General features: G+C 44.0%; 1 protein-coding gene across 5 annotated transcripts in view; it reads left to right on the top strand.

Annotated features, from left to right (window-relative positions):
- LOC139267159 (structural maintenance of chromosomes protein 6-like) overlaps positions 1-18724 on the top strand; it is a 101293-nt gene that overhangs the window by 51247 nt on the left and 31322 nt on the right. For all 5 annotated transcript variants that reach the window (XM_070885041.1, XM_070885042.1, XM_070885043.1 and 2 more), the window contains 6 exons: positions 2173-2261; positions 3087-3251; positions 5872-6050; positions 14171-14372; positions 14985-15099; positions 16204-16364. In XM_070885041.1, the coding sequence (XP_070741142.1) occupies positions 2173-2261; positions 3087-3251; positions 5872-6050; positions 14171-14372; positions 14985-15099; positions 16204-16364 (911 nt within the window). The remainder of the gene's footprint in view (positions 1-2172; positions 2262-3086; positions 3252-5871; positions 6051-14170; positions 14373-14984; positions 15100-16203; positions 16365-18724) is intronic.

Genomic DNA, 18724 nt, shown 5'->3' with positions numbered 1-18724 from the left:
TGCTGAGTTTTGGATGACGCCCTGTTTACATCGGGTAGAATATGGGAGGCCAGCCAGGAGCGCGTTGGAATAATCAAGTCTCGAGGTAACAAAGGCATGGATGAGGGTTTCAGCAGCAGGTGAGCTGAGGCAGGGATGGAGACGGGCAATATTACGAAGATGGAAATAGGCGGTTTTAGTTATGCTGTGGATATTGGCCAGAAGCTCATTTCAGGGTCAAATATGACAACTGGGTTGCGAACAGTGCTTCAGCCTCAAACAGATGCTAGAGAGAAGGATGGAGTTGGTGGCTCGGGAACGCAGTTTGTTGCGGGGACCGAAGACAATGGCTTCGATCTTCCCAATATTTATGACGATAGGTAAGCAATGGCAAAAATTTAAAGAATTAAAACGTAATTCGCAACGAATATACATTCCCTTCGGGAATAAAATCCACACGGGAAAAATGGGCCAACCGTGGCTAACAAGACGTTAAAGATAGTATTAGATTAAAGGAAGAGGCTTCTAATGTTGCCAAAAAGAGTAGTGAGACAGAGGACTGAGGATTTTAGACTTCAGCAAAGGAGGACCAAGAAATTGCTCGAGAGAATAGAATGAGAGTAAACTAGCAAGAGACATAAAAACAGCTTGTAAAAACTTGTATAGGTATGTAAAAAGGAAGAGATGAGCAAAAGAAAACCTGGGTGCCTTGTTGGCAGAGACGGGAGAAATTATAATGGGGAATAAGGAAATGGCAGAGATATTAAACAAATACATTGTATCTGTTTTCACAGAAGAGGACACAAAAACATTCTGGAAATAATGGAGAATCAAGGGTCTAGTGAGATTGAGCAACTTAAAGAAATTAGTATTACCTGTAGTAAAGAAATAGTATTGGAGAAATTAATGGGACTAAAAGCTGGCAAATCCCCTGGACCTGATGACCTACAGCCTAGTGTTTTAATAAAGATAATTACAGAGATGGTGGATGCATTGGTTTTGATCTTCCAGAATTCCCTAGATTCTAGAATAGTCCCTGCGGATTGGAAGGTTGCAAATGTAACCCTGCTAGTCACAATAGGGAACTTTGGACCAGTTAGACTGACATCAGTAGTAGGGAAAATACTGGAATCTTATTATTAAGAATGTGATAACAGTGCACTGAAAAAAATCATAAAATTGGGCAGAGTCAATCCAGATCTATGAAAGGGAAATCATGTTTGACAAATCTAATGGAGTTTTTTGAGGTTGTAACTAATGGGGTAGATAAGGGGGAATCAGTGGATGTAGTATATTTGGATTTTCAGAAAGCATTTGATAAGGTGCCACACGAGGAACAAAGTTAGACCTGATGGGATTGGGGGTAATGTATTGCCATTGATTGAGGATTGGTTAATGGACAGAAAACAGAGTAGGAATAAATGGGTCTTTATCAGGTGGCAGGCTGTAACTAATGGGGCACCATTAAAATCGGTGCTTGAGCCTCAGCTATTTACAATAAGAACATAAAAATTAGGAGCAGGAGTAGGCAGTATTGCCCCTCCAGTCTGCTCTGACATTCAGTAAGAGCAAGGCTGATCTTCGACCTCAACTCCACTTTCCTGCCCGATCCCCATATCCCTTGATTCCCCTAGAGTCCAAAAATATGTTGATCTCAGCCTTGAATTGACTCAATGATTCAGCATCCATATCTCTTTGTGGTAGAGATTTCCAAAGATGGTTGTGAATCTTTGGAAATCTCTACCACAAAGAGATATGGATACCGAGTGAAGAAATTCTTCCTCATCTCCAGCTTAAAAGTCCGACCTCTTATCCACAGTATTTTGCTTTTGAGTTAAGGGAGAAGATCAGCCATAATCTTATTGAATGGTAGAGCAGGCTTGAGGGGCCGAATGGCCTACTCCTATTTCTTATGTTGTTACACAAAAGAGTTTCTGCCTTTTCTGAACTCTCTTCTCTTCCCCACCTTCCAGAAACTCAACTAGAAAGATAAATAAATTGCTTGTGTTGTTTTTGTTAAGGTTAAGCACAATAGAGGAATATGTTCTTCTGTCTTTACTGTCAATTCCAGATGTCACTTTTTATTTGAGTTTTCAATTTTAGCAACTTAAATTTTATATTTGCATGCTTAAACTTTTATACTGATACTAAAATTTGTAAAAGCCAAATTTATTTCAATTTATTTGCTTACAGGCAACATTCCACCGCTACAGGACACATTTGAAACAACTTGAAAAAGACCATGACCAGTTACAGAGACGAATTGATGAACTCCGAAAAAGGTCAGAACATAACTTGTATGGTTATCAGCAAGTTTCATTGTATATTCCTCATATTATGATTTTTTTTTTAAAGTATAAATCAAATGGTTGTGTCTTTTACTTCCTTGGAGTCTATTTAACCCTGAGCTTCTAACCCCATATCCTCTCCATCACTAAGGCGTCTACCTCTTACATTGCCCGTCTCCACCCCTGCTTTCTCTCATCTGTTGCTGAAACCCTCATCCGTGCCTTTGTTGCCTCTAGACTTGGCTTCCAATGCTCTCCTAGCTGGCATCCCAACTTTCACCCGCCATAAACATGAGCTCATCCAAAACTCTCCTGCCCGTATCCTAATTCCCACTAAATCTTGCTCACCCATCACCCCTGTGCTTGCTGACCTACATTTGGTTCCTGGTTGAGCAAAGCCTTGATTTTAAAATTCTCATCCTTGTTTTCAAATCGCTCCATGGTCTTGCTCCACCTTCCCTAATCCTCTTCGCATCTCTACCTCTCTCTCCTTTTTGACACTCCTTAAAATCTATCTATTTGTCCAAGCATTTTGTCACTTGCCCTGATATCTCCTTGTGTGCCTGTCACATTTTGTCTGATAACACACCAATGAAGCACCTTAGGGTATTTTATTGCATTAAAGGTTCTTTATAAGTGCAAGTTGTTTTAACTTGAGTATAAATCTAATCTTCTGTCTGATTTATTTTTCATGTGTTATTTCACATTTTAGCAAAAAATTCTGTACTTTGCACTAAGCAGTTTTTACTGTAATTGTTTCTCTCAATCAAATGTATTACAACCGTGATCATTTTTTCCTTCAATTTTGCTTCAAAATAGTGTCAATCAAAGTTCAGAGGCTGACCTCAAAGAACGACAGGAAAGAATCAGCAGTCTGCAAGAACAACTGAAAGCGCAGGAGGACCAAGAGGCTACTACCTCCCAGCAGCTGGGACAGTTTCAACATGCAATCAGCAAGTCTAAAGAGGAGCAGTATAAGCTTGGGTTGGTAACTTAAAGTGGAGATAAGTCGCTGGTATCGATAGTAATTGCTAGTATCAGCACACTTAATAAGATAGGCAATAAGAAGATAATTACAATACATTTTAAAATAACTGAAAACCAAAAGGTTTACCACTCAGTTGACTTTGTATATTTTGGATCTTTCTAATTATTCAAATATCAAATTGACAAGTGTCGATAATACAAAATAAAAAGATTAGATTTATTTGTGATTTTCATGAAAATTTTAAGTTTTAGGACATTTTAAATCCATCTACGGTAATGTTGTACTGTAGGATCAGTGTTAAAATATCAACATTGATAATTGGATTTGTTCTGCTGAGGTAACCAAAGATGTCTTTCAATTTCCATTGTAGTCTTTAGTAGAGCTGAAATTATGGAAAATAACTGAACTTGGGAGGAAAAAGAAAGGTATAATCTAAATATTGCAACGAGCTGGTCAAGAAGAAAAGAAGTCACCAATGCATTGGGCCTGAAATTGCGCTCCCCACGGGCGCATGGGGTCCCTGCAAATTCCGGGTTTAGGTATATGAAGCGCATGCGACTGAAGCTGGCACTTGCAATTTGTCAAAAATTCTTTTGACAGATCGCACTCATCCGAAACTAAAAGGCCCCTGCGGGCAGAAAGTTGGGCTATTTGCCCAACTCCTGCCCAGCGAATGTCCTTCAAATTCTTACGACCGATAAAAGCAGACGCAAGACCTGCTTTTATCAGTGCATGACTTTTAAAATGCAGAAAAATACATTAAAAAAAATAGTTTAACCATTTAAAGTCCTGTTGAGGTAAGTTTATTTTTAGACCCTTTAAAATATGTAAATTTATTTTTCAGAAAAATTTTGTTTTAAATTAATTTAATTCCATTTTTATTCATTTGAAATATGTGGTGTTTTTTTTGTGATTTTCTGTGTTTTTGGGGGTATTCCTATTCATGCTTCTGGTGGTTGCGGAATTACCATAAGTATGAATGGGGATTCCCCCTTCTCTGATAGGTTGGGCCGGCCCACATGATCCCATTAAGGCGTACGAAACCCATCCGCTCTTGGGATATGCGTAGAGGGCCAGGACCGCAAGTCTCCGAACCTCCGGGACCACTAGCTACTTTTGTAAAAATCCTTGCGGTCGGAGGCACTCGCCCGCCGGAAGACTCTGATCGCAATTTCTGGGCCATTGTTTTTAGGGATGGATTTCACAAGCTGTTTAAGTGTAGGCTTTACACAAATGCATTGCTTTTCACAAAGTTCTCACTGGTCTTTTAATTATATTGCAAAGAAAGATTCACTTGAAGACACGTGAGCACATTATTAAGATATTGCACTTTGGTTATTTGCATGGTCTTCTGCATCCTTCTGAGCATGTTGCCATATGGGGGTGATGCCTAAACAAAGTCCCGCTCCTGCCAGAATAATGCATGTGCAGAAGCCTCGACACCGCCAAACTCCGGGATCCTTTCGCACTCTGCAAGCACCCAGGAGCCGTGTGTAATACCCCCCAGGGATTGGGATGGTTCGGGGTTCTACTGCCTCTCGCACGCTCCAGTCTGGCATGAGGTTCACTCGTGGCTCCTGGGTGCTACCATTACCAACCGCATATTCACGAGCACACCCGCTCAGTGCTCCGGCCACGCCGCACTCGCCTGCCACTCGAGGTCTGAACCTGCAGTCCAATCTGCAATGATCCAGAGCTGCAAACTCTAGGAAACCTTCGGAACAGCTTATGAGCAAAACACACTGACCCCACCCATGGTCCTTTCATTCAGAATTAAAGAATTTTTATCACTTCCAGAAGGGGGAAAATAACACAAACTGCCAAAAAATTAACTTGCCCACTAATTGTTTTACCACTCAAGGACAACCATAATTACAAGTGCCGAATATTAACAGAGGATCTTCACAAAGCTAACTAGACTTTCCACATTATGTAGTCTGTACAACTGTAAACTGGATCAAATTACACATTGCAGGGTTATCCACAACAGTCCGGATCAAATTACACATTGCAGGCAAACTGTTGGGCGTGTCTTGTCCTCCAAGGGGACCAATCAGAAATCTGGTGTTGCAAACACGACCAAGATATTGACACTAAACAGTCACTGTAATACTATGCACCTCAAGTACTTATGGACTGTTCACGAGGTTTGATTTGTTTCTGCTTTCTAAACTAATGCAAAGTGTTACTCAATTTTGCATGTTTCTGGGGGCAAAGAATATTGTTTTGAGATAAGAACAAAGTTGAGAGGAAACTATGCAAGTGCAAATGATCTCTTCCTGAGGTAAAACAAATACAGGAATAGCATGTTTTTTTAAAAATATGCATCCAATTTCCCACATTCTAAGAATTACACTGTATTCACTTGACGCAGAAGAATATGCTAAACTTTGAATCCTAGCAAATCTACACTTAAAACCTTACAGAAAATGAGAAATAATTTATTCAAGTTCAATATGCTCATATTAACAGAATGGTGCATGTTCAACAATGAACCAACCATTGTATTAAGTGAATTTAACTTTCAGAATCCTTTTCAATAAATTGTGTTTTTCTTTGACACTATTAATCTTGCATCAGTTTACATATAACGTTAACTATGTTATATATCCCTAGACTAGAAGAAAAAGATGTGAACAAGTCTGCTGAATCCAGGAAGGAACGGCTCAAAGAACTGAAAGCCAGTAGAACAGACCAATTGAAAAGGTTTGGAGCGAACATGCCTGCATTACTTGAAGCAATCGAGGAAGCACGTAAACAGGGTCGCTTCAAGAATAAGCCAGTTGGCCCTTTAGGTAAATTTCAATAATTTATAACATAAGTTCTTTAAATTTGAGTGACACTCTGTATACTTCTTTGCTGATCGTAATTGTTGCCTTATGGCCTAGTAGCTTTTTAATAGATTGAAATGTTCTAGTAGCATAAATCAGAAATTCATGTTTGGACATAGTCAAATTTAGGGTCGCTATGACTGGAAAAACTTAAAGGAATTTACACTGAATAAAATATCTGCCATATCTATCAATTCACACTCTTGAATTCAAATCAAATAATTTGCAGTTCTTATATTTTAACTGCTCTCTTGCATTTTAACACCTTGGTTTCTGTCCCTTTTCATCTTGCTCCTCAAGGAAAAGCTATTTCAATTTATTAAGTTTGCTTAGTTATCTAATGATGTGTATCTCTTCACTGTATTTTGTAACTTCTATAATGTCGCTGTTATTTTTGGATGAGTGGCAACTAAAATTACATGCTGTAAACTGGCAGTTTCTTACTGCCTGTGGGAGAATATTTTGGATTTGTGCTGCTATGGTCTGAAATTGTTGCACTCTATGTTTAGTCCAGATGGCTGTACATTGAATTCAACAATTTCAGACCATAACTTCTGTCCCTATTTTTTTCAGGCAGCAGCTGTTGGTGATTCTGCCATCCCCAATTTTCAACATTTAACCACACCTGCCTTCCACTCTAGCACAGACTGTCCCTTTTGATCTTTCCTCCCCTGCCCCCCCTTTCCCTGCCTCTGCACCTGCTTAAAATCTGTTACATCTCTAACTTTTCCAGTTCTGACGGAGGGTCTCGGACCTGAAACATTAACTGTTTCTCCAAGACATAAGGGCTTAATGGGCTAGAAATTCGGCAGGTTTGCGGCCAATTATCGCCATGGCGAGGTGGATAAAGTGATTTTTTTTGGGGGGGGTGGGGAAGTAAATGTGGCGCTGAAAATTTAGCGCCGGGGCAGAAAATTGCGGTGGTGGTAACAAAAAATACTGCCCGCCTGTTTTTTTTTCACCATTTTTATGACGTCAATTGGCATGCAACACCCCGCTATCGCCATGGGCGGGAAATTCACCGATTCCGGCATTTTTACCACCCACCCAAAAACCCGCCAGGAAAACTCAAGTCTTACCTGCTCGGACCCACGACGCACCCGGCACTAATGGCGCCATCTTGAAAAACGGAGCAGACGTTCAGTGCATAAAAGGATTTGGAGGAAAGGCGGCGTTTACACTGAGGTTTTTGTGAGTTTATAGTTCATTTTTAAAGCTATCGGAGGACATTTGAGGAATGGGGGCTACAATATCTCTGGCATTATTGCTGGCTGCTTTTTCTATGCAGCATCGAGTTGGAAGAAAGCTTATTCAAGAGCATTTTGAGCATAATCAAAGAGCTTGCAGATGTATGCAGAGGAGACCTAACCCCCGATGAGTTTGTAAGGGACAGCACTCATACCTGCAGCTATCTGAGGCATAGTGCGTTCGAAGGCTGCGCTTCTGAAAAGAGGTGGTCACAGATATGCCAGCCGATAAAGGCAGACCTACAGCCTACCAGCGGGAACAGGACTGCACTGCCTGTCATGGTGAAGGTGACTGTGGCACATGCCTTCTATGCCTCCGGCTCCTTTCAGGCATCAGCAGGGGGACATATGCTGCATCTCGCAGTTTGCTACACATAGTTGCACTGTATGCACGCAGGATGGACTTTATAAAGTTCCCAATGACCAGGGAGGCACAGAATGAGAGGACTATAGGTTTTGCACGAATTCCTGGCTTCCCCAAAGTTCAGGGTGCCATTGACTGTGCACACATTGCCCTGCGAGCACCTTTAGAGGAGCCAGAGGTTTATCAAAACCAAAAGAGATTCCACTCCCTGAACGTACAGCTTGTCTGCAACCATACTCAACACGTCATGGCAGTCATTTCCCAGTTTCCAGGCAGCATCCATGATACTTTCATCTTGCGTGAGAGCAGTGTCTCATATCTGTTTGAGTGTCCGCCACAAGGCCAGAGCTGGATGCTGGGGGACAAAGGTTACGGCCTCGCCACCTGGCTCATGACGCCCCTCCGGAACCCTAAGACACAAGCCGAGCATCGCTATAATGACAGCCATATAGCAACATCGTCGAAAAGATAATTGGAGTGCTCAAGCAGCGCTTCCAATGCCTGGTCCAATCTGGAGGCTCCCTGCAATACTCCCCTCAACAGGTCGCTGAGTTCATTGTGGTGTGCTGCATGCTACGCAACTTAGCCATCATGAGGGGACAGGATTTGCCACTGGGGACTGCAGGACCACCTCAGGAGAGAGGGGAGGAAGAGGAGGAGGACGACAAGGAGGAGGAAGAAGAGGAGTCTGCCGATGAACACATCCCACCACCACCACAGGGGAGGCCTCTTGGAACTTTCGCCACTGCAAAAGTCTTAATCTCAACAGCTCAAATCAATGCTTTGCTTGAACAGTAAAAGAGACGTTTCACCGTTGTCTGCCCACTCTATCCCACCATGATGACTATTCCCCTCTTATTCTACAAATGAGACACTGCACAAGAATGATTAAGGTGAACAAAAGAACTTATTAAAAAATTGTAAAATTTATGAAACATTTGTGATTGTTGAAACTTTGTAAACTTTAATTTTGAAACTTATATACATTTTTAACTTGGAACACAATTTGTAAAACTTTTATAAAATAACGAAAACAGGAAAACTACAGTAAAACAGCAACAAAACAACAACCCCTGCACCGAACGTCTTTTAACTGCGGCCATCTTTCCCCTCCCTGATCTTAACCCCCCCACCACTTGCTTCGTGCCCCTACTCCTACCCGCGTTGGGACCAAGACGGTATGCAGAAAAGCACTGCTGTTGTTGGGAAAGGGACAATGGAGACGCCATTGGACCCCCTGGAGAAGCTCGGGGTATGGAAGGCCCGGTTGCTGAGTCGAAAGGCTCTTGCTTGGCCTTCCCACTCATGTGCTGTTGGTCTGGGTGGTATGACGCTGGGGACTGCAGTGCCAAAAGTCGAAACCATCAGTTGCCGCAGGGCATTGACAGCCTCAAATAGCAATGAGATGAACCAACAGTTCATATGTTTATTTGGTGCTGTTGGTTAAGGGATGATAGTCCACAGATTATCTCTCAGATTGTGCTGCCATGTTGCCGGAAATGCCACCCAGGGCCTGGAGGAACTCTCGACCCAGTTCGACGCTCTCCCTTGATAATCTCGCCATGTCCAGGTGTGCATCTGTCTGTCTTTCAACAAACCGGCTTTGCCAACTCAACCTCCATAGAGACGGCATGTGGGGTTCTATCCTGGGGGTGGGTTGCTGCTCACGACTTGGACCCGCTGCCTCAGATGGGACAAAGCCTGTGAATGTGGCTTCCTCCGAGGAACTTGTGGCCGCAGCTAAAAGACGTGCTGATTGCATCACCCCCATCCCCAATAGCTTCATGATGTTCCTCCTGTGGAGGGTCCTTAGTGTGGCCCTCATCTTCCTCCTCGATTCACACATGATGGGCTGAGGTCGAGGCTTGCATTGGACGATGTGGCTCCTCAGAATCCTCATCTGCAAAATAGAAAACAACAGACGAGTGGTTAGCAGCAGGGGAGGCGGCAGGGTGACATGAGTAATGTCACAAAGCGCACGCTTATTTGAAGGACCACTACTACTGCATTATATGTCGTCGAGAGACACTGCATCACGTGACCCCAACCCGAGTCCACAGACACTGCATCACATTGCCCCAAACCAGCCCGGCGATTTTGCAGGAACTACCCTCAGTTTCGACCATGGGCTCAGCACCCACATGGGTAGTTGACCTGCCGGATGCACCAATTAAACCAGCCACGCACTCCTCCAGGTCCGTTAAGGGATGTGTATTGGGCGGACCACCCCCTGTCCGTCGCTGCTCGCGGCGATTATACGACAACTACTCCTGAAAAAATGACAATAGGAATGGTTACCAGCATGCCCTTTTGCTCTTGTGGCACACACATAGCCATCAAAGTACTTATACCATATTGTGTGCATTTAATACAGCTGTCTGTTTAATGGCCCTGGTTGTTGCACGTGCAGAATCATCTTTTAAGATGTCAAAAAGCAGTCTTAATAATGTGTAATGATCATTCATGGCAAATAAGGTGCAACACCAAGCCGACTGACAGCAACATGTCAGATTTACAACTTAAGTAATCAAGAAGTGAATGAATAACAATATTACTTACTCTCACGACCCTGCAATGGTCCTTCCACCTTTTCCTGCATTGCTGGTGGTCCCTGGGAATGTCATCTATTGGAGACCTCTCAGCAACAAAGGTCCCAAATCTCCTTACAACAGGTAGAAGTGAGTTTACTTCGACCCCTCCGATTAAACTCACCCCACCCCCCCCCTCTACTCTCAATTGCTCATTGTTGTAAGTGCCTCATTCGCAGCGGAACTAAATATCCAGGCCCTCTGCCTGCTATGATCAAAGTGCTGCATTTTCTTCTGTCTCTGAAAAATGGCAGATTGAAAGCTGGGTTTATGACACCTGCGCGAGTGCACCCTGACACTTGACCAGAATCGCCGGGGCGGGAAGGGAGAGAATTGGCTGGTGGAAAAAATGCGCTTGCGTGGCCGGTCCGCTTTTTTTTTCCAGATCGCTGAATTCGACTCCAGCGCACAAATTCCACTGTGCAAGGCCGGATTTTACCGCTACCGCCTTGCACTGTTTGGCGAATTTTGTGGCCTCTGGCCATAGCGGTATTTCGACAGTAAAAAAATTCTAAATCGATTACCGTCCAAAAACAGGTCATAGTGCTATTTTCTGAATTTCTAGCCCAATGTGTTTAAGGAGGGCAAAGTAGATAGGGAAGCAATAAATAGCTGTCAGGGATACTAAGGAGGCAGGTAAACAGATTAGTACATGGTTCGGTATTCACTAAGGAGGACACAAACAACCTTCCGGATATAAAAGGGGTCAGAGAGTCTAGTAAGGAGGAGGAACTGAGGGAAATCCTTATTAGTCGGGAAATTGTGTTGGGGAAATTGATGGGATTGAAGGCCAATAAATCCCCAGGGCCTGATGGACTGCATCCCAGAGTAGTTAAGGAGGTGGCCTTGGAAATAGCGGATGCATTGACAGTCATTTTCCAACATTCCATAGACTCTGGATCAGCTCCTATGGAGTGGAGGGTAGCCAATGTAACCCCACTTTTTAAAAAAGGAGGGAGAGAGAAAACAGGGAATTATAGACCGGTCAGCCTGACCTCAGTAGTGGGTAAAATGATGGAATCAATTATTAAGGATGTCATAGCAGCGCATTTGGAAAGAGGTGACATGATAGGTCCAAGTCAGCATGGATTTGTGAAAGGGAAATCATGCTTGACAAATCTGGAATTTTTTGAGGATGTTTCCAGTAGAGTGGACAAGGGGGAACCAGTTGATGTGGTGTATTTGGACTTTCAGAAGGCTTTCGACAAGGTCCCACACAAGAGATTAATGTGCAAAGTTAAAGCACAAGGGAATGGGCGTAGTAGTGTGCTGACGTGCATTGAGAACTGGTTGGCAGACAGGAAGCAAAGAGTAGGAGTAAATGGGTACTTTTCAGAATGGCAGGCAGTGACTAGTGGGGTACTGCAAGGTTCTGTGCTGGGGCCCCAGCTGTTTACATTGTACATTAATGATTTAGACGAGGGATTAAATGTAGTATATCCTCTACATTGGGGAGACTAAGCATAGATTGGGTGACTGTTTTGAGGAGCACCTCCGTTCAGTCCGCAAGTGTGACCCTGAGGGCCACCTGTCGCTTTAATTCTCCACTCCATTCCCACTCTGACATCTCCGTCCTCGGTCTCCTGCACTGTTCCAACGAAGCTCATCACAAGCTCTAGGAACAGCACCTCATCTTTTGTTTAGGCACTTTACAGCCTTCTGGACTCAACATTGAGTTCAACAATTTTAGAGCGTAGCTGCTGCCAATCTTTGACTCCCTTTCACCCCCCCGGTTTCTTTTTTTCTCCTTGTCTCTAATGGCAGTTGGTTATTATCCTGCCATTCGCACCCTATCTTGACTAATGTTTTTCTAACTCCTGGCATTACCATTTGACTTTGGGCCATCATCTCTTTTGTCTCTCTAATCTCTCCTGTCTTCCAACCTATCACAGACTTTCTCTTTTGTTCTCCCCCTCCCCCTTTCAGTACCTATCTATGTCAGCTTTGGCTGTGAGTGTGAGGCCATTTAGTGATGAGAGTATTACAGTTAACTGATTCCTTACTTTACCTGATGTTCTCAAGCACACATTCCAACAGGGTCACTGCATAATGAACAGAGCAAAAACCCTGATTAATTTCCCGTCATTAGCTCAGGGTGCTGAGACAAATTGTTGGGTCCTTACTACCATCCAACTAAGAGCTAACTCGGCACACACAGGAGTAGCCAATGTAACCCTATTTTTTTTAAAAAGGAGGGAGAGAGAAAACAGGGAATTATAGACCGGTCAGCCTGACATCGGTAGTGGGGAAAATGATGGAATCAATTATTAAGGATGTCATAGCAACGCATTTGGAAAGAGGTGACATGATAGGTCCAAGTCAGCATGGATTTGTGAAAGGGAAATCATGCTTGACAAATCTTCTGGAATTTTTTGAGGATATTTCCTGTAGAGTGGACAAGGGGGAACCAGTGTATTTGGGCTTTCGACAAGGTCCCACACAAGAGATTAATGTGCAAAGTTAAAGCAAATGGGTTTGGGGGTAGGGCGCTGACATGGATTGAGAACTGGTTGGCAGACAGGAAGCAAAGAGTAGGAGTAATTGGGTACTTTTCAGAATGGCAGGCAGTGACTAGTGGGGTACCGCAAGGTTCTGTTCTGGGGCCCCAGCTGTTTACATTGTACATGAATGATTTAGACGAGGGGATTAAATGTAGTATCTCCAAATTTGCGGATGACGCTAATTTGGGTGGCAGTGTGAGCTGCGAGGAGGGTGCTATGAGGCTGCAGAGTGACTTGGATAGGTTAGGTGAGTGGGCAAATGCATGGCAGATGAAGTATAATGTGGATAAATGTGAGGTTATCCACTTTGGTGGTAAAAACAGAGACAGACTAACAGAGACAGATTAGGAAAAGGGGAGGTGCAATGAGACCTGGGTGTCATGGTACATCAGTCATTGAAGGTTGGCATGCAGGTACGCAGGCGGTTAAGAAAGCAAATAGCATGTTGGCCTTCATAGCAAGGGGATTTGAGTACAGGGGCAGGGAGGTGTTGCTACAGTTGTATAGGGCCTTGGTGAGGCCACACCTGGAGTATTGTGTACAGTTTTAGTCTCCTAACTTGAGGAAGGACATTCTTGCTATTGAGGGAGTGCAGCGAAGGTTCACCAGACTGATTCCCGGGGTGGCGGGACTGACATATCAAGAAAGACTGGATCAACTGGGCTTGTATTCACTGGAGTTCAGAAGAATGAGAGGGGATCTCATAGAAACATTTAAAATTCTGACGGGTTTAGACAGGTTAGATGCAGGAAGAATATTCTCAATGTTGGGGAAGTGCAGAACCAGGGGTCACAGTCTAAGGATAAGGGGTAAGCCATTTAGGACCGAGATGAGGAGAAACCTCTTCACCCAGAGAGTGGTGAACCTGTGGAATACTCTACCACAGAAAGTTGTTGAGGCTAATTCACCAAATATATTCAAATAGGAGCTAGATGTAGTCCTTACTACTAGGGGGATCAACGGGTATGGAGAGAAAGCAGGAATGGGGTACTGAAGTTGCATGTTCAGCCATGAACTCATTGAATGGCGGTGCAGGCTCGAAGGGCCGAATAGCCTACTCCTGCACCTATTTTCTATGTTTCTAGACCAAGGATTAAATTTGAAACCTTACTGTCTGTGGCACTCAGTGTTGTACAATACAGTGCATTGAACCATTGAGGGACTTCAAACTTGTGACTTATCTCCCACATGACCGCTTGAGTTATATGATTGACATAGTCAAACTTTATTTTGTCCATTAGGCAGTGCAATTCTGTTGTAAACAGTAACAGCTGGTATGAATTTGCTTGGGAATGTGTTTTCAATATATTGGGTACTTAACCATATGAATTTAGAAATACTGAATGTTAATTACTGTGTAAAAGAGTTTTATTTATTTGTTTAGGTGCCTGCTTTAGACTGAAATATCCTGAATTGGCTTTGGCCGTTGAAAGTTGTTTGAAAGGACTGCTGCTTTCATTTTGCTGTGATAATTACAGAGATGAGCAGATGCTACAGACTTTGATGTCTCAATATTTCAATTTCGGAAAACGACCCCAAATTAATGTGTGTGAGTTTGCAAATCAAGTATACAATGTAAAAGACAGGTATGTTTCAAGATTCTCAAATATTTGATCTTTCATTCAGGCTTTTTCGCACAAAAAATGTTGTATGGAAAAGCATTGGGTAAACAAAAAAAATTGTAAGTTGTTAAGTTATCCTTACATGCACTTACCGACTTTTGTCAGCAGGAGTATGATTTTTTCTTTAAATTAGCAATGTCATTGTCTGCATTGTATTGTATTGTACTGTGGCTGTTGCTGGTCACATTTGGGTCACTGGCATAAATTTCAGAGAAAAGAATTATCGCTCATTCTATTCCACTAGGCAACATCAGTATTAAACTTTTGCCCACATAGATGAGCCTGCAGGAAAGAGTTTTGTTCGCAGGTACTCATGGCTTCATTAATAATACAAGTCAGTTCGGTGATGGTGCACAAGATTGTAGACAAGTTTGTAACACTGATCTATGAAAATGACTGCAAATACTCTTGTTTTGATTCAGCAAAACTGCATAATTATATTGTCATTAATAGAGAATAGCATTTTATTGTCCTAATATGTAAATGTTTGATATTCTTCTCTGTTCCACTCATTCTTTTCAAAGCTTCATTAGGGAGACTGTTAAATCAATGTTGAATTTATATTTTTCTCTCAAGAGCTGTTCATCATCCAGATTTCCCAACTGTTCTTGATGCCTTAGAAATAGGTAACCCAGTGGTGGCAAACTGTTTGATTGACATGAGAGGCATAGAAAAAATCCTGCTAATCAATGTAAGTCCTTTTGCAGTTTTCTTTCTGTGGAATTTCACTTTGCTGTGGTGATTTAAAAGTTGGAAGCTGAATTAAGTTGCATTTTTTTGAATAGTGGACTGCATAATGCAGCACGTTGAACCTGAACTATTTTATATTTTGTTAAGAGAGTTTACTTCACCAAATAGGCAGTGTATCGCTGCAACTGTAATTACAAAGATGGTCGACAAAAAACTGCACCATGCTTGCAGCCATTAATCTGTCATTGTACCAGTATCCATACATGTAGAATTGTCTTGATAGCAGCTTCTAGGACAAGTGCCCAAGATTTTTTTGTTTCTGTGGACCACTTGATGCATGCCATGGATCCAAGAGCCGTATATGTAAAGTTTAAATCGATGTTCCCAACAAATTGCATCTCAAGGTGTGGCCATGTCAGATCTTGATGCACAATTTGGGATTTCTTCCTCACCTGAGGCAATAATAAGAACAGCATTCTTCAAACCGCAAGCCTCACAAAATTCAATCCATATAAACCAGAGGTTAAGAGACAAATATAGGTAGAATAGATTGCTAGAAATGGCCCGTGCGTCACATTTGGACATCCGCTATAGGAGCTGTGTAAGAGCTTCACAAGTTGCTTCTGTATCTTGTCTTGGGAATTTGCCTCCTATCAGGACCAGACTCTCTCAAATTCCAAATTTCTAAAATTAGAAAAGTATCAAATAAATCAAGTAAATTTAGATTTTTTTTAAAAACTAAGACAAATAAATTTCTGTTTCTATATTCTGAACTTGCATACCCTTATTTCATTGTCGAGTGGATATTGGGTTCACTGCAATCTGCCATCTGGTTCACTGCTATTTTGTTCCTGGGATTACATTATAATGTACAAAATGCTAACTCACTGGTCAAACAATGTGATTTTTTTTATTACAGTATACAAAAAGATAATATATACAACAGATTTAATTGCCCTTCATTAAAAAAAAATGAGTTATACATTTTGAGTAGGTGTGTACCAAAATTCAACTCGAGCAACAAAAAAAGCTTGGGCAGTTGTCCTAAAAGAGTTCTAGCAAGCCATGGAAACGAAATATCTTCAATTTCAATTTTCACTTCTAGAACAACAACAGAGCTCGTGAAATTATGCAGCAGCAAAGGCCACCCTTGAACTGCAGAGAAGCCTTTACTGCAGCAGGTGACCAGGTCTTTACCAACCGCTATTACTCCTCAGAAACGGACAGGGCAAGATACTTGGGTGCTGATGTGGAATCACAAATCAGGTTTGTAAATTTCTGTAAAAACTATCTTGATATTCCAACCACTCAGGAAAAAATTAGCAGCCTGGGGCAATAGGACTTTAAAAATACCCTGGAAATTTAGTCCTGCTTCATTTCTCCTTCTTCTCCTCCGCCCTGACCGCACCCCACTGCCCCCACCACCCCAACCCCAACCAAACTCATAGCAATCATCCCCTTTGGCTTGGTATATGTTCAGTTATGGTTCCAAATTGTTAGGTGATAAATGTGCTACTATTTGCAAGAGGCAAATGACATGAGGAAACTGAAATTAATAGTTTGTTCTATAGTCTGATATTGATGCAAAGTTTGTATTGTTGGTTTATCTAAACACCTTAGAAACTGAAGAATTTACCAATGCGGTTGTGCAGCATTTTCATGCTCCGATTGAGCCCACAGAGGTGTGCATTGTCATCATATCAACCCACTGTGAATTCTCCTCCTTGTTTTTTGTGATGGGCTGTTCATGAACTTCAGCAATGTTTAAATAAGAATGTACTGTGAAAATGGCTGCCCTGGTCTGTCCCTTGTCAATGATTGGTCCCCTTGGAGGATAAGCCACACCCTGAAGTTTCTCTGGAATGTGAAACTGGAACCACCCATCCCAAGGTCTCATTGACATTGCAAATTGTAACTCAATCCACTTTGACTTCCAGAAGCCACAGAGGATAGATCTCCCCAGAAGACTCCAAGCGCCAGCCAAAGTCCCGTACACCAGCGCAGGTGTATCCCTTCCCCAGTTGAAGTCCTGTGCCCCAGTGTAAGTGCATGCCTTCCCCAGCCGAAGTGCATGCCTCCCCTAGCCGAAGTGCCTTACCACAGTCCGTGCATGCCTTCCCCAGCCAAAATCCTGCCTTACCCCGCCAAAATCCTGCCTTACCCCGCCAAAATCCTGCCTTACCCCGCCAAAATCCTGCCTTCAGCGCAAATGCATCCCTCCCCCAGCCAAAGTCCCTCCTTACACAAGCACAATTGCATGACCTTATCACCCTGCCCCCACCATAGATGGGGCATTGTGTACAGATTGTTAACAGGTTTATTGGGTATGAAGAAATAGTGACAGTGTCGTGACTTCTGGATTTCATCCACTCCAATGAGTGCGATCCGGCTTCAGGGTCTCCTTTCTCCCCTCCGGTTCCCCCCCACCCCAGTCTCTCTCTCTCTCTCTCTCTCTCTCTCTTCCCCGCCTCCCCCCCCCCCCCCCCGTCTCTCTCTCTCCCTCTTCGCCCCTCCCCCCAGTCTCTCCCTTTCTTCGCCCCCACCTCCCCAGTCTCTCTCCCTCTCTTCGCCCCCAAACCTCAGTCTCTCGCTCTCCTTTCCCCCCCCCGGTCTCTTGCGCTCTCCTTCCCCCCCAGTCTCTCGCGCTCTCCTTCCCCCCCGGTCTCTCGCGCTCTCCTTCCCCCCCCCCCGGTCTCTCGCGCTCTCCTTCCCCCCCGGTCTCTCGTGCTCTCCTTCCCCCCCCCCCGGTGTCTCGCGCTCTCCTTCCCCCCCCCCCCCCGGTCTCTCGCGCTCTCCTCCCCCCCCCCCCCGGCCTCTCGCGCTCTCCTTCCCCCCCCCCCCCCCCCGGCCTCTCGCGCTCTCCTTCCCCCCCCCCCGGCCTCTCGCGCTCTCCTTCCCCCCCCCCCCGGCCTCTCGCGCTCTCCTTTCCCCCCCCCCGGCCTCTCGCGCTCTCCTTCCCCCCCCCGGCCTCTCGCGCTCTCCTTCCCCCCCCCGGCCTCTCGCGCTCTCCTTCCCCCCCCGGCCTCTCGCGCTCTCCTTCCCCCCCCCCCCACAGTCTCTCGCTCTCTCCCTCCCCCCAGTCTCGCGCTGCCCTTCTCTTTCCCCCCCCCCCCCAGACTCACGCCGCACTCCCCCCCCCCCCCCCCAGTCTTCCCCCCCCCCCCCAGCCAGTCAGTCTCCTTTCTTTCCTTCTTTCTTTCCTTCTTTCTTTCGTTCCTCCTTTCTTTCCTTCTTTCTTTCCTTCCTCCCTTCCTTCCTTCCTTCCTTCCTTGCTTTCTTGCTTTCTTTCTTTGATCCTTTCTTTCTTTCTTTCTTTCCCCCCCACCACCCTCGGCCGCGTGGAATGAGTGCGGGCCTGTACTTCCGGTCCGGCACTTCCAGTGTGTGCGGGAGGCATCAGGGGGGCGGAGCTTGACAGATGCATGAGCAGATAAAACACAGTACAAATAGTTGCTGCCTTTAAATAACATCGCATTGAATCTTAACTCTTGTACGTTCCCTGACTTTTAATTGCTATTAATTTATAATACCACCTTTTTAAGAGCATCATGTGTTGCTGCATTGTTGGAATTGTGTTGCTTAGTCGATCCTTTGCTCACGTGTATGAAGCACGAAGCATACAAATT

The sequence above is a fragment of the Pristiophorus japonicus genome, chromosome 7 (assembly GCF_044704955.1).
Source record: "Pristiophorus japonicus isolate sPriJap1 chromosome 7, sPriJap1.hap1, whole genome shotgun sequence".
In the NCBI taxonomy this organism is placed as follows: Eukaryota; Metazoa; Chordata; class Chondrichthyes; family Pristiophoridae; genus Pristiophorus; species Pristiophorus japonicus.
The sequence above is the reverse complement of the archived record's forward strand: the minus strand, read 5'-3'. Positions and strand labels throughout refer to the sequence as shown.